General features: G+C 49.4%; 1 protein-coding gene across 4 annotated transcripts in view; it reads right to left on the bottom strand.

The window, feature by feature from the left end:
• The window catches only part of AGAP3 (ArfGAP with GTPase domain, ankyrin repeat and PH domain 3), a 173,455-nt gene that overhangs the window by 70,177 nt on the left and 89,196 nt on the right, over positions 1–14,082 (bottom strand). For all 4 annotated transcript variants that reach the window (XM_082258236.1, XM_082258235.1, XM_082258234.1 and 1 more), the window contains exons 5-8: positions 13,945–14,082; positions 12,197–12,331; positions 8,444–8,571; positions 6,158–6,313 (exon numbers count right to left, since the gene is read on the bottom strand). The exon at positions 13,945–14,082 is cut by the window's right edge and continues 4 nt beyond it. In XM_082258236.1, coding sequence (XP_082114362.1) covers positions 6,158–6,313; positions 8,444–8,571; positions 12,197–12,331; positions 13,945–14,082 — 557 coding nt within the window. The remainder of the gene's footprint in view (positions 1–6,157; positions 6,314–8,443; positions 8,572–12,196; positions 12,332–13,944) is intronic.

A 14,082-nucleotide genomic window follows, 5' to 3' on the forward strand; every position in this document is an offset into this window, starting at 1 on the left:
TACCCTTCCTCCAATCCCATTCCAGACATGTTACTCTTCCTCCAATCCCATCCCAGCCAATGTTACTCTTCCTCCAATCTCATTCTAGCCAATGTTACCCTTCCTCCAATCCCATCCCAGCCAATCTTACTCTTCCTCCAATCTCATTCTAGCCAATGTTACCCTTCCTCCAATCCCATCCCAGCCATTGTTACTCTTCCTCCAATCCCATTCCAGCCATGTTACTCTTCCTCCAATCCCATTCCAGCCAATGTTACTCTTCCTCCAATCCCATTCCAGCCAATGTTACCCTTCCTCCAATCCCATTCCAGACATGTTACCCTTCCTTCGATGCCATTCCAGCCATGTTACCCTTCCTCCAATCCCATTCCAGCCAATGTTACCCTTCCTCCAATCCCATTCCAGCCAATGTTACCCTTCCTCCAATCCCATTCCAGCCAATGTTATCCTTCCTCCAATCCCATTCCAGCCAATGTTATCCTTCCTCCAATCCCATTCCAGCCAATGTTACCCTTCCTCCAATCCCATTCCAGCCAATGTTATCCTTCCTCCAATCCCATTCCAGCCAATGTTACCCTTCCTCCAATCCCATTCCAGCCATGTTACTCTTCCTCCAATCCCATTCCAGCCAATGTTACTCTTCCTCCAATCCCATTTCAGCCAATGTTACCCTTCCTCCAATCCCATTCCAGCCAATGTTACCCTTCCTCCAATCCCATTTCAGCCAATGTTACCCTTCCTCCAATCCCATTCCAGCCAATGTTACTCTTCCTCCAATCCCATTCCAGCCATGTTACTCTTCCTCCAATCCCATTCCAGCCAATGTTACTCTTCCTCCAATCCCATTTCAGCCAATGTTACCCTTCCTCCAATCCCATTCCAGCCAATGTTACCCTTCCTCCAATCCCATTTCAGCCAATGTTACCCTTCCTCCAATCCCATTTCAGCCAATGTTACTCTTCCTCCAATCCCATTCCAGCCAATGTTACTCTTCCTCCAATCCCATTCCAGCCATGTTACCCTTCCTCCAATCCCATTCCAGCCATGTTATCCTTCCTCCAATCCCATTCCAGCCAATGTTACCCTTCCTCCAACCCCATTCCAGCCAATGTTATCCTTCCTCCAACCCCATTCCAGCCAATGTTATCCTTCCTCCAATCCCATTCCAGCCATGTTACCCTTCCTCCAATCCCATTCCAGCCAATGTTACTCTTCCTCCAATCCCATTCCAGCCATGTTACCCTTCCTCCAATCCCATTCCAGCCAATGTTACCCTTCCTCCAATCTCATTCCAGCCAATGTTACCCTTTCTCCAATCCCATTCCAGCCATGTTACCCTTCCTCCAATCCCATTCCAGCCAATGTTACCCTTCCTCCAATCCCATTCCAGACATGTTACCCTTCCTCCAATCCCATTCCAGCCATGTTACCCTTCCTCCAATCCCATTCCAGCCAATGTTACCCTTTCTCCAATCCCATTCCAGCCAATGTTACCCTTCCTCCAATCCCATTCCAGCCAATGTTACTCTTCCTCCAATCCCATTCCAGCCAATGTTACTCTTCCTCCAATCCCATTCCAGCCAATGTTACTCTTCCTCCAATCCCATTCCAGCCAATGTTACTCTTCCTCCAATCCCATTCCAGCCAATGTTACTCTTCCTCCAATCCCATTCCAGCCATGTTACCCTTCCTCCAATCCCATTCCAGCCATGTTATCCTTCCTCCAATCCCATTCCAGCCAATGTTACCCTTCCTCCAACCCCATTCCAGCCAATGTTACTCTTCCTCCAATCCCATTCCAGCCAATGTTACTCTTCCTCTAATCCCATTCCAGCCAATGTTACCCTTCCTCCAATCCCATTCCAGCCATGTTACCCTTCCTCCAATCCCATTCCAGCCAATGTTACTCTTCCTCCAATCCCATTCCAGCCAATGTTACTCTTCCTCTAATCCCATTCCAGCCAATGTTACCCTTCCTCCAATCCCATTCCAGCCAATGTTACCCTTTCTCCAATCCCATTCCAGCCAATGTTACCCTTCCTCCAATCCCATTCCAGCCATGTTATCCTTCCTCTAATCTCATTGCAGCCAATGTTACCCTTCCTCCAATCCCATTCCAGCCATGTTACCCTTCCTCCAATCCCATTCCAGCCAATGTTACTCTTCCTCCAATCTCATTCCAGCCAATGTTACCCTTCCTCCAATCCCATTCCAGCCAATGTTACCCTTCCTCCAATCCCATTCCAGCCAATGTTACTCTTCCTCCAATCCCATTCCAGCCCTGTTACTCTTCCTCCAATCCCATTAAAACCAAAGTTAGTTTTCCTTGAAACCTAGGACTCCTCAATTTTGTAGATGTTTGTTCTTAGCACGGCCTCCATACCAATCATCTTCTGCTCTCATTACCATCCCCCCCCCCATGGTGATCATTATGCTTTAGTGCACTTCTCATCACATATCATTACCCTTCACCCGTTCCACCGCGCTCCAATTACCCCTTCCGCTAACTTAAGCCGTTTCTCTGGTAAATTGTGACAAAACATCGGTGCTGGTCCCAACCCAAATATGTCTGACAGAACAGGGGGCGAGGCTCCAGTTTAAATCATTAGTAAATTGGAAATGTAACTGGGAATAATGGGACACATTGAGCCTTCCCCTCTGACTATGCCAATGGTTGGCTATTATCTGACCTGATCCATGTCTCTGCTGCGTATGTCCTCAGGCAGACATTTATGCAGCTCGCCCTTCACTGAAGCCGGGAGTCAGCTGACTATTTAGGTCATCTGAAGGTGGAGCACCCATAAAAAGGGGAGGAAGACTTTTGCCGGCTGTTATGGGTTTCGATGCCAGGCTGGTTCCCAGAGGCAGTGCTGGACTCTAATTCATGATGTCCGCCCTCCTGATGATGTGATGAGCCTGGCAGGAGAGTCCTAGCCCAGTGTATGAAGGCCAATAATGGAGGAAGGACTGGTGGGCAGCCAGGAATGGTGGGCAGCCCTTCTCTCCATTATTGAACACAGAACAAGAATAATAAATAAAGAAACGAATACACAGCAGGCTTTCTGATACCAACTGTTTATCGGCATTACTTGGATGGTACAAAGTGCACACCACCACAAAACAGCCACAATAAAAAAACAAACAAAAGAAAAGAAACGTAAGTTCTGATGAAGACAATTACAGAAAAAGGGCTCTAACTCCCCCTTACACAACCAGTCTACAATACCCTATTCATGGCACTCCTGTGGGACAATAATCTCAGGATTGCTAACATGAGTGTGCAATGCATGTGTCTGTAAGCAGCTTGAGTGTGTTTTCTAGAAGGGGGGCTCTGCTCTCCAATGTGGTCCTCCTACCTAGATGTGTATTATTCTTCCAGTCTGGATATACGAGACTCTCTGATTTATCTCCTCTCTTGGATCCAGGTATCGGATTCGATTCCTCTCTCTGGTGTAGATGTGAGTTACTCTCCTGAGCGCTTCTTCTCTTCCATCTACAAGAGTGTTGTTGCAGAGTGGTATCCAGTCTCTATGGGTGTTACATATATACATGTATATATACATGTATGCAGTGTAGTTCCTCCACTCAGCCTAGATTTAGGACAATTCCTCTCTCTGGATTAGACGTGTCACTCTTTGGGGTGGTTCATCACCTCAGTCTATATTTATACTTCCCGGCATGGTTCCTCTCTCTGGATTAGACGTGTTACTCTTTGGGGTGGTTAATCTCTTTAGTCTAGATTTATGTTACTCTTCGGTGTGTTTCATCTTGATGTGGATGTGTTACTCATCAGTGTGGTTCCTCTCTCTGTTCTGGATGTACATTACTCTCCAGTTTGGTTCCTCTCTCCAATATACAAGTGTGTTGTTCTCTGGTGTGGTTCCTCTCTCTGTTCTAGATTTGTGTTACTTTCCAGTGTGGTTCCTCTCTCGGTTCTGGATGTGTTACTCTCCAGTGTGGTTCCTCTCTCGGTTCTGGATGTGTGTTACTCTCCAGTGTGGTTCCTCTCTCGGTTCTGGATGTGTGTTACTCTCCAGTGTGTTGTTCTCTGCTGTGGTTTCTCTCTTGGTTCTGGATGTGTTATTCTCCAGTGTGGTTCCTATTTCTGTTCTACAAATGGGTTGTTCTCTGGTGTGGTTCCTCTCTCTGTATTGGATGCGTCACTTTCCAGTGTGGCTTCTACCTTTGTTCTGGATGTGTTACTCTCCAGTGTGTTGTTCTCTGGTGTAGTTCCTCTCTCTGTTCTGGGTGTTACTCTTAGTGAGGTTCATCTGCTTGTTTCAGATTTATTTTAGTCTTGCGCATGTTTTCCCTCCCTGGGCTACATTTCTATTTCTCTCCGATGTACTTTCCTCTTTGGTGTGGTTCTTCTCTCCGGTCTAGATGAATATTACCCTCCTGTGTGGTTCTTCTCTCCTGTGTAGATGTGTGTTACTCTCCAGTAGGACTCCTCCATAGTCTTCATGTGGTTAACTCTCTGGTTTACAAACAGGTATTTTGTACTCTCTTCAGTCTAGATGTGTTTCCTCTCTCTGTTCTACATTTGTTACTCTCTGGTGTAGATGTCTGTTACTCTCCGGCGTGGTCTCTCTTTGGTGTAGATGTCCGTTACTCTCCAGTGTGGTCTCTCTCTGGTGTAGATGTCTGTTACTCTCCGGCGTGGTCTCTCTTTGGTGTAGATGTCCGTTACTCTCCAGTGTGGTCTCTCTCTGGTGTAGATGTCTGTTACTCTCCGGCGTGGTCTCTCTCTCTGGTGTAGATGCCGGTTACTCTCCGGCGTGGTCTCTCTCTCTGGTGTAGATGTCTGTTACTCTCCGGTGTGGTCTCTCTTTGGTGTAGATGTCCGTTACTCTCCGGTGTGGTCTCTCTCTCTGGTGTAGATATCTGTTACTCTCCGGTGTGGTCTCTCTTTGGTGTAGATGTCTGTTACTCTCCAGTGTGGTCTCTCTTTGGTGTAGAGGTCTGTTATTCTCCGGTGTGGTCTCTCTTTGGTGTAGATGTCTGTTACTCTCGGGTGTGGTCTCTCTCTGGTGTAGATGTCCGTTACTCTCCAGTGTGGTCTCTCTTTGGTGTAGATGTCTGTTACTCTCCGGTGTGGTCTCTCTTTGGTGTAGATGTCTGTTACTCTCGGGTGTGGTCTCTCTCTTTGGTGTAGATGTCTGTTACTCTCCGGTGTGGTCTCTCTCTGGTGTAGATGTCCGTTACTCTCCGGTGTGGTCTCTCTCTTTGGTGTAGATGTCTGTTACTCTCCGGTGTGGTCTCTCTTTGGTGTAGATGTCTGTTACTCTCCGGTGTAGTCTCTCTTTGGTGTAGATATCTGTTACTCTCCGGTGTGGTCTCTCTTTGGTGTAGATGTCTGTTACTCTCCGGTGTGGTCTCTCTTTGGTGTAGATGTCTGTTACTCTCTGGTGTGGTCTCTCTCTTTGGGGTAGATATCTGTTACTCTCCGGTGTGGTCTCTCTTTGGTGTAGATGTCTGTTACTCTCTGGTGTGGTCTCTCTTTGGTGTAGATGTCTGTTACTCTCTGGTGTGGTCTCTCTCTTTGGTGTAGATGTCCGTTACTCTCCAGTGTGGTCTCTCTTTGGTGTAGATGTCCGTTACTCTCCGGTGTGGTCTCTCTTTGGTGTAGATGTCCGTTACTCTCCGGTGTGGTCTCTCTTTGGTGTAGATGTCCGTTACTCTCCGGTGTGGTCTCTCTCTTTGGTGTAGATGTCTGTTACTCTCCGGTGTGGTCTCTCTTTGGTGTAGATGTCTGTTACTCTCCGGTGTGGTCTCTCTCTTTGGTGTAGATGTCTGTTACTCTCCGGTGTGGTCTCTCTTTGGTGTAGATGTCTGTTACTCTCCGGTGTGGTCTCTCTCTTTGGTGTAGATGTCTGTTACTCTCCGGTGTGGTCTCTCTCTTTGGTGTAGATATCTGTTACTCTCCGGTGTGGTCTCTCTTTGGTGTAGATGTCTGTTACTCTCCGGTGTGGTCTCTCTTTGGTGTAGATGCCGGTTACTCTCTGGTGTGGTGTCTCTGCTCTAGATTATCACTGTGACCCTGGGTTATACTTTCCTCTGATCCTAGTGAGGCTTCACTGTGGCCCTTGGTTACAGCCCCCCCCCCAATCCTAGAAGGAAAGCTGGATCTTCTGGTAATGTCATACAAGGTACTTACTGTAAAGATGTTGGAACGGCGTTTGCTTTGCTTGCGTATTGGGGTTGGTGTACTTGAGGCTGCGATGGTCTCGATACGCAGTTCACGTTGGCTTATACTGGGAGTAGAGGGAACGGAGGAGGAGTAGTCACTGAATGTTCCGGCACCATTTGTAGCCTACATGGAAAAAATGAGATACGTTTCATCTGGTTATTGGAGACCAAAACACAATAGAAGTACAAAGAACAATCTGTAGCAAAGTACAGGCCAACGCTCAGCCCTCTGCCCAGTTAAGGCTCTCAGGCTCCCAGTGAAGACTCCCCCCCCCCAGCACGCTCAGTGAAGACCCCCCCAGCGCTCTCAGTAAAGGCCCCCAGCGCTCTCAGTAAAGGCCCCCAGCGCTCTCAGTAAAGGCCCCCAGCGCTCTCAGTAAAAGGCCCCCAGCGCTCTCAGTAAAAGGCCCCCAGCGCTCTCAGTAAAAGGCCCCCAGCGCTCTCAGTAAAAGGCCCCCAGCGCTCTCAGTAAAAGGCCCCCAGCGCTCTCAGTAAAAGGCCCCCAGCGCTCTCAGTAAAAGGCCCCCAGCGCTCTCAGTAAAAGGCCCCCAGCGCTCTCAGTAAAGGTCCTCCGCGCTCTCAGTAAAGGTCCTCCGCGCTCTCAGTAAAGGCTCCCAGAGAAGGCAGTCAGCGCTCTCAGCGAAGACCCCCAAAGCACTCTCAGTGAAGACTCCCCCCCGCGCTCTCAGTGAAGACCCCCACAGCGCTCTCAGTGAAGACCCCCACAGCGCTCTCAGTGAAGACCCCCACAGCGCTCTCAGTGAAGACCCCCACAGCGCTCTCAGTGAAGACCCCCACAGCACTCTCAGTGAAGACTCCCCCCCCCCCCCACAGCGCTCTCAGTGACGGCCCCCACAGTGCTCTCAGTGAAGACTCCCCCCCCCACAGCGCTCTAAGTGAAGGCCCCCAGTGCTCTCTGTAAAGGCGCTCATTGAAGATTCTCAGTGAAGGCTCTCAGCACTCTCAGTGAAGGCTCTCAGCGCAGGCTCTCATCGCTCTCAGCGAAGGCTCTCAGCACTCTCAGCGAAGGCTCTCAGCACTCTCAGCGAAGGCTCTCAGCGGTCTCAGCGAAGGCTCTCAGCGGTCTCAGCGAAGGCTCTCAGCGGTCTCAGCTAAGGCTCTCAGCGCTCTCAGAAAAAGGCTCTCAGCGCTCTCAGAAAAAGGCTCTCAGCGCTCTCAGAAAAAGGCTCTCAGCGCTCTCAGAAAAAGGCTCTCAGCGCTCTCAGAAAAAGGCTCTCAGCGCTCTCAGAAAAAGGCTCTCAGCGCTCTCAGAAAAAGGCTCTCAGCGCTCTCAGAAAAAGGCTCTCAGCGCTCTCAGAAAAAGGCTCTCAGCGCTCTCAGAAAAAGGCTCTCAGCGCTCTCAGAAAAAGGCTCTCAGCGCTCTCAGAAAAAGGCTCTCAGCGCTCTCAGAAAAAGGCTCTCAGCGCTCTCAGAAAAAGGCTCTCAGCGCAGGCTCTCAGCACTCTCAGCGCAGGCTCTCAGCGAAGGCTCTCAGCGCAGGCTCTCAGCGCAGGCTCTCAGCGAAGGCTCTCAGCGAAGGCTCTCAGCGCAGGCTCTCAGCGAAGGCTCTCAGCAAAGGCTCTCAGCGCAGGCTCTCAGCGAAGGCTCTCAGCGCAGGCTCTCAGCGAAGGCTCTCAGCGAAGGCTCTCAGCGAAGGCTCTCAGCGAAGGCTCTCAGCGAAGGCTCTCAGCGAAGGCTCTCAGCGCTCTCAGCGAAGGCTCTCAGCGCTCTCAGCGAAGGCTCTCAGCGCTCTCAGCGAAGGCTCTCAGCGCTCTCAGCGAAGGCTCTCAGCGCTCTCAGAGAAGGCTCTCAGCGCAGGCTCTCAGCGCTCTCAGTGAAGGCTCTCAGCGCTCTGAGTGACCAACCCCCGGCCAGGATTCTGATATCCGGACAAACTCACATACAGAGGTCAGCTGCATGTTAATATATTCAAATGATTTTTTAATCCCAGGAAGCAACAGAGTTTGCCCATCCCTCTCCCAAACATCCCTATAGGCCAGAAAAACAGCCCATTATAGTGATGGGGAAGCTGAAAAATGAGGGGGAGGGAAGAAGCAGACAAGGGGTGGGACATATGCCACACAGGCAGTAGGGAGGGCAATGAAAGCTGCTGCAGATATGTGGCACCTCGATTTTAGTGAGTCACTTGAAATTATTTTAATAAAAGAAATCAATTAAATGGCTTCCTATACAGAGTTCTATGCAGCAAGACATACAATTGCACATAATGATGGATGACGGCTCGTCCTCTTACCTGGTTAATGTGCATGGATGGAATGGTGGCAGCAGACACGGAGGAGTGGCTTGGGGAGTTTGGGAGAGATTTACATGGGCCAATGGAAAGTTGCTGTTTCTTACGGAGGGCAACCACCTTCTGAGCCACTGAAAAATGAAGAGCCAACAGACAATTAAAGAGGAAACAAGACGTAATGAAAGGATAATAGGATTTTATACAGAGTGAGGGACACATGGGGTCATATACTGGCAGTCTATATACTGCTTCCTACAGGAGGACTGGACTCGCAAGAGCTCAGCTACCCCTCCTAATCCCAATCCCATTGTAGCCAAGCAGTACCAACAGTAGGATCATAAACACAGGGGAGGGGTGGTAGGACCTAACAGTAGGATCATAAACACAGGGGTGGGGTGGTAGGACCTAACAGTAGGATCATAAACACAGGGGAGGGGTGGTAGGACCTAACAGTAGGATCATAAACACAGGGGAGGGGTGGTAGGACCTAACAGTAGGATCATAAACACAGGGGAGGGGTGGTAGGACCTAACAGTAGGATCATAAACACAGGGGTGGGGTGGTAGGACCTAACAGTAGGATCATAAACACAGGGGTGGGGTGGTAGGACCTAACAGTAGGATCATAAACACAGGGGAGGGGTGGTAGGACCTAACAGTAGGATCATAAACACAGGGGAGGGGTGGTAGGACCTAACAGTAGGATCATAAACACAGGGGAGGGGTGGTAGGACCTAACAGTAGGATCATAAACACAGGGGTGGGGTGGTAGGACCTAACAGTAGGATCATAAACACAGGGGAGGGGTGGTAGGACCTAACAGTAGGATCATAAACACAGGGGAGGGGTGGTAGGACCTAACAGTAGGATCATAAACACAGGGGAGGGGTGGTAGGACCTAACAGTAGGATCATAAACACAGGGGTGGGGTGGTAGGACCTATGTCCATTAATAGACTTAGCACAGAGAGCATAAGCATCACATTTTCTCTTTCTCGTCCATTGGAAGACACAGGAAGGACTTTCCCTTCCGGATGTCCAAAAGCCGTTCCACTGAAGAGTGGGCAACAAAGCAAACTATCACCAACAGGTCCAAGAAAACAACAAAAAACAGAGGACTGTCTGCAGCTCAAAAAGCCGCCTGAAGGACCTCACACCGTAAGATGGCATCAAATGAGATCAATATGTTTATCCGGTAAAACTGAAGACCAGATGGAAGTCTTGCAAATCTGGGAAGGAGTAGCCAATGCCGATAAGCCCAGGAGGTACTTACAGATCTCTAGTAGAGTATTCCTTGATAGGAACCCAATTCTTCAACTCAAAAGCTTGGATGATGAGCTGATTGAGGTGAAGCTGGTTCAGGAATCTTCAGCAATTAGAAAGAGAAGGAAGCCTGAACCACACCCATGCAATGGACTGAAATCTCCTTCTGATGAGCAATGACAGACAGAGGGAAGGAAGGGCCATGTCCTGGTTGAGGGGAGAGGGAAGGAAGGGCCATGTCCTGGTTGAGGGGAGAGGGAAGGAAGGGCCATGTCCTGGTTGAGGGGAGAGGGAAGGAAGGGCCATGTCCTGGTTGAGGGGAGAGGGAAGGAAGGGCCATGTCCTGGTTGAGGGGAGAGGGAAGGAAGGGCCATGTCCTGGTTGAGGGGAGAGGGAAGGAAGGGCCATGTCCTGGTTGAGGGGAGAGGGAAGGAAGGGCCATGTCCTGGTTGAGGGGAGAGGGAAGGAAGGGCCATGTCCTGGTTGAGGGGAGAGGGAAGGAAGGGCCATGTCCTGGTTGAGGGGAGAGGGAAGGAAGGGCCATGTCCTGGTTGAGGGGAGAGGGAAGGAAGGGCCATGTCCTGGTTGAGGGGAGAAGGAAGGAAGGGCCATGTCCTGGTTGAGGGGAAAGGCAGAAACTATCTTGGGCAGGAAGAAAATTCTGGGCCCCAACACCAACCTTTCCTTGTATAAGAGTTCCAGCTCAGGCACTCACCCCACAGAGGTCAGAGCTACAAAACCCCACAGAGTCACAAGGAGTGAACAGGGGGAGCCATGAGCTGCACACAAGTCTTGATCAAAGAATGGCATTAGGCCCTCAGACCCTTCATAGTGCTGAGAGCCAAATGCTGGTCCTAATGAAGCTGCTGAAAGGCAAGAATTCATCCCACAGTGGACTTTCTGGGGTGATAATTTTACATCAAGTGAACTACGCCTTCCATGTATGTTGATAACCATGAAAGATATAGACTTCTTAACGTTTAGTAAGATCAGAGATGGATCTGTCCCTCAGAACCTGGGCTTAGTGATTGATAGTGAAGTAGGATGGTAAAATGGTCATTGAGGCAGAGGATACAAATGATTGGGAAGAGCCCATTAGTCATCCACCAGGAGTTTCCTCAGGGTGGAACAGCACATCCGTCTGGGGCAATCTGGAGCTAGAAGGATCACAGGCATTATCTCCAATTCGATTCTGTGAAGATTCGGGTGTACTGATCACACAGCTTCTGCTGGAGGATCCCTGTACCTGGAGAGAAACCTGTCCAGTTTGTCGTAACCCTAACCATGGTGGTCCACCTCTAGCATTCCCACCTATGAAACAAGCCCTGGAATACCTTCAGATACAGGAACCATTCTTTAAAAGTTTCAGAATGTTGATCAGAAGACAGGATCCTTCCAATGTCCTAATGTCTTTAAGAGAGCAAATTGTCCAAGGATGAGGGCGGCTCTCCGGGAATTAGACTGGGAGGGAATATCGGCATCGATGAGCACAGAAAAGAAATAGGAATTCCTCAGAAAGACTTTATACAAACTCACTGCAAAGTATATTCCCAGGGGTAAGAAGTTTAAAAGGCTAAAAATAAAACCTATGTGGCTCACAGCAAAAGTTAAAAAATATATAGATAATAAGAAAAGGAACACTATCATCGTTTAATTGTTACAAAGAATATAACAGAATATGTAAAAAGGAAATCAGGGACGCAAAAATTCAAAATGAACGACCGATTGCAAAAGATAGTCGGACAAACCCCAAAAATTCTTCAAATATATTAACAGTAAAGAGGTGAGGTGTGAGCATGGAGGCCCTTTACACAATAACCAGGAGGGGGTGACTGGGGACAAAGAGAAGGAAAATGTCTTCAATACTTTCTTCAGCTCTGTATATACAAAGGAGCATGGGGGAGCTCATATCCATAATGGGGGTGGTAGTGACACAGCCCCAAATGATCCACAATGGCTCAAAAGTTATATGGTCCAGAAATATTTAGACAGAATGAGGGTGGATAGAGTGGCCGACTCTCAAAAATCTCAAAATGGCCGACTCTCAAAGTGAGTCTTCAAAGAATCAAGGGCCGATGCAATGCCACAGGACTGGACCTGGAAAGCATTCTGATAACTATCATCAGTATACAACGTCTGGAAAGTGGTACAAGCTGAAACCAATGCCTAAAGGTCCAAGATAACCCCCAGAGCAGTGGGAACCGTGTATGGCTGAGGACAGGCAGATCCAGCCACAGAGGTCAGCAGAGATCTGACTGAAGACAAAGCTTTATTCAGCAGAGTCCTCCCAGGACACCAGCAAACCACTGAGGCATGCTGGAGAGGGATTCTCCTAGTGCCGGTGTCCAATCCTCCCACATGCAGACGTATAAACAGACAGTGTGTGACTTCCTGAGCTCATCAATGGAGGAGAAAGAATGTAATGAAGTTCAGGGAGGACAAGGGGGGGGGCGCCAGTAAGGTGACAGCAGCATCAGAACCCTGGCTGAACCTACCGTCCTGGAAGACGCGTTCCACGTTCAGCCCATATGTAGCACAGGTCTCGTAGTAAGTGCAGCGCTTCAGGTCATTGGACAGTTTCCGGGCTCGGGTGTCATCAATCACTCGCGGGTTGGTTGCACTGATGGCATCTGGGAAAATCAGACAAAATTAATGTCACTTCATCCTCTATACACCCAGGACGGTCACTTCATCCTCCATACACCCAGCATGGTCACTTCATCCTCCATACACCCAGGACGGTCACTTCATCCTCCATACACCCAGGACGGTCACTTCATCCTCCATACACCCAGGACGGTCACTTCATCCTCCATACACCCAGGACGGTCACTTCATCCTCCATACACCCAGGACGGTCACTTCATCCTCCATACACCCAGGACGGTCACTTCATCCTCCATACACCCAGCATGGTCACTTCATCCTCCATACACCCAGGATGGTCACTTCATCCTCCATACACCCAGGATGGTCACTTCATCCTCCATACACCCAGGATGGTCACTTCATCCTCCATACACCCAGGACGGTCACTTAATCCTCCATACACCCAGGATGGTCACTTCATCCTCCATACACCCAGGACGGTCACTTCATCCTCCATACACTCAGGATGGTCACTTCATCCTCCATACACCCAGGACGGTCACTTCATCCTCCATACACCCAGGATGGTCACTTCATCCTCCATACACCCAGCATGGTCACTTCATCCTCCATACACCCAGGATGGTCACTTCATCCTCCATACACCCAGGATGGTCACTTCATCCTCCATACACCCAGCATGGTCACTTCATCCTCCATACACCCAGGATGGTCACTTCATCTTCCATACACCCAGGACGGTCACTTCATCCTCCATACACTCAGTCTGCTGGGTCACACAGACAGTTTATGCTGCAGGCAGTTTGATATCAGAGTCTACACAAAGAAATAACACCACTGTGGGCTCAGCAGACATTCTCAGTTTGGAAAATCTTCTGGGTTGGCTGACATGGAAAGGAAGCCTCCTGCTCAACCCAACAATCACCCCCAACATCTCAGTGACAAGAGAAAGTAAGAATTCCCCAGGTGTGACAAGGACAATCGCACTACAGTTCTGAACAATGATAACCAGTACCTTGTGTTCCTACAGACACCACTGGGACCCTAAAGGACCATAGTACCTTGTGTTCCTACAGACACCACTGGGACCCTATTACCTTGTGTTCCTACAGACACCACTGGGACCCTAAAGGACCATAGTACCTTGTGTTCCTACAGACACCACTGGGACCCTAAAAGGACCATAGTACGTTGTGTTCCTACAGACACCATTGGGACCCTAAAGGACCATAGTACCTTGTGTTCCTACAGACACCACTGGGACCCTAGTACCTTGTGTTTCTACAGACACCACTGGGACCCTAAAGGACCATAGTACCTTGTGTTCCTACAGACACCACTGGGACCCTAAAGGACCATAGTACCCTGTGTTCCTACAGACACCACTGGGACCCAAAAGGACCATAGTACCTTGTGTTCCTACAGACACCACTGGGACCCTAAAGGACCATAGTACCTTGTGTTCCTACAGACACCACTGGGACCCTAAAAGGACCATAGTACCTTGTGTTCCTACAGACACCATTGGGACCCTAAAGGACCATAGTACCTTGTGTCCCTACACCACTGGGACCCTGAATGACAATAGTACCTTGTGTCCCTACACCACTGGGACCCTAAAGGACCATAGTACCTTGTGTCCCTACAAGCACCATAGGGACATCGGCGGTGTTGCGACAACTGGATAGACGGGCATAATAATTGAACACAGTCTGGAAACTGATCTCATCTTCCAGGCTGAAGACAAATACGACGGCGTCCACCCAGGCGG

The sequence above is a fragment of the Pelophylax lessonae genome, assembly GCF_965119305.1.
Source record: "Pelophylax lessonae genome assembly, chromosome: 5".
Lineage (NCBI taxonomy): Eukaryota > Metazoa > Chordata > Amphibia > Anura > Ranidae > Pelophylax > Pelophylax lessonae.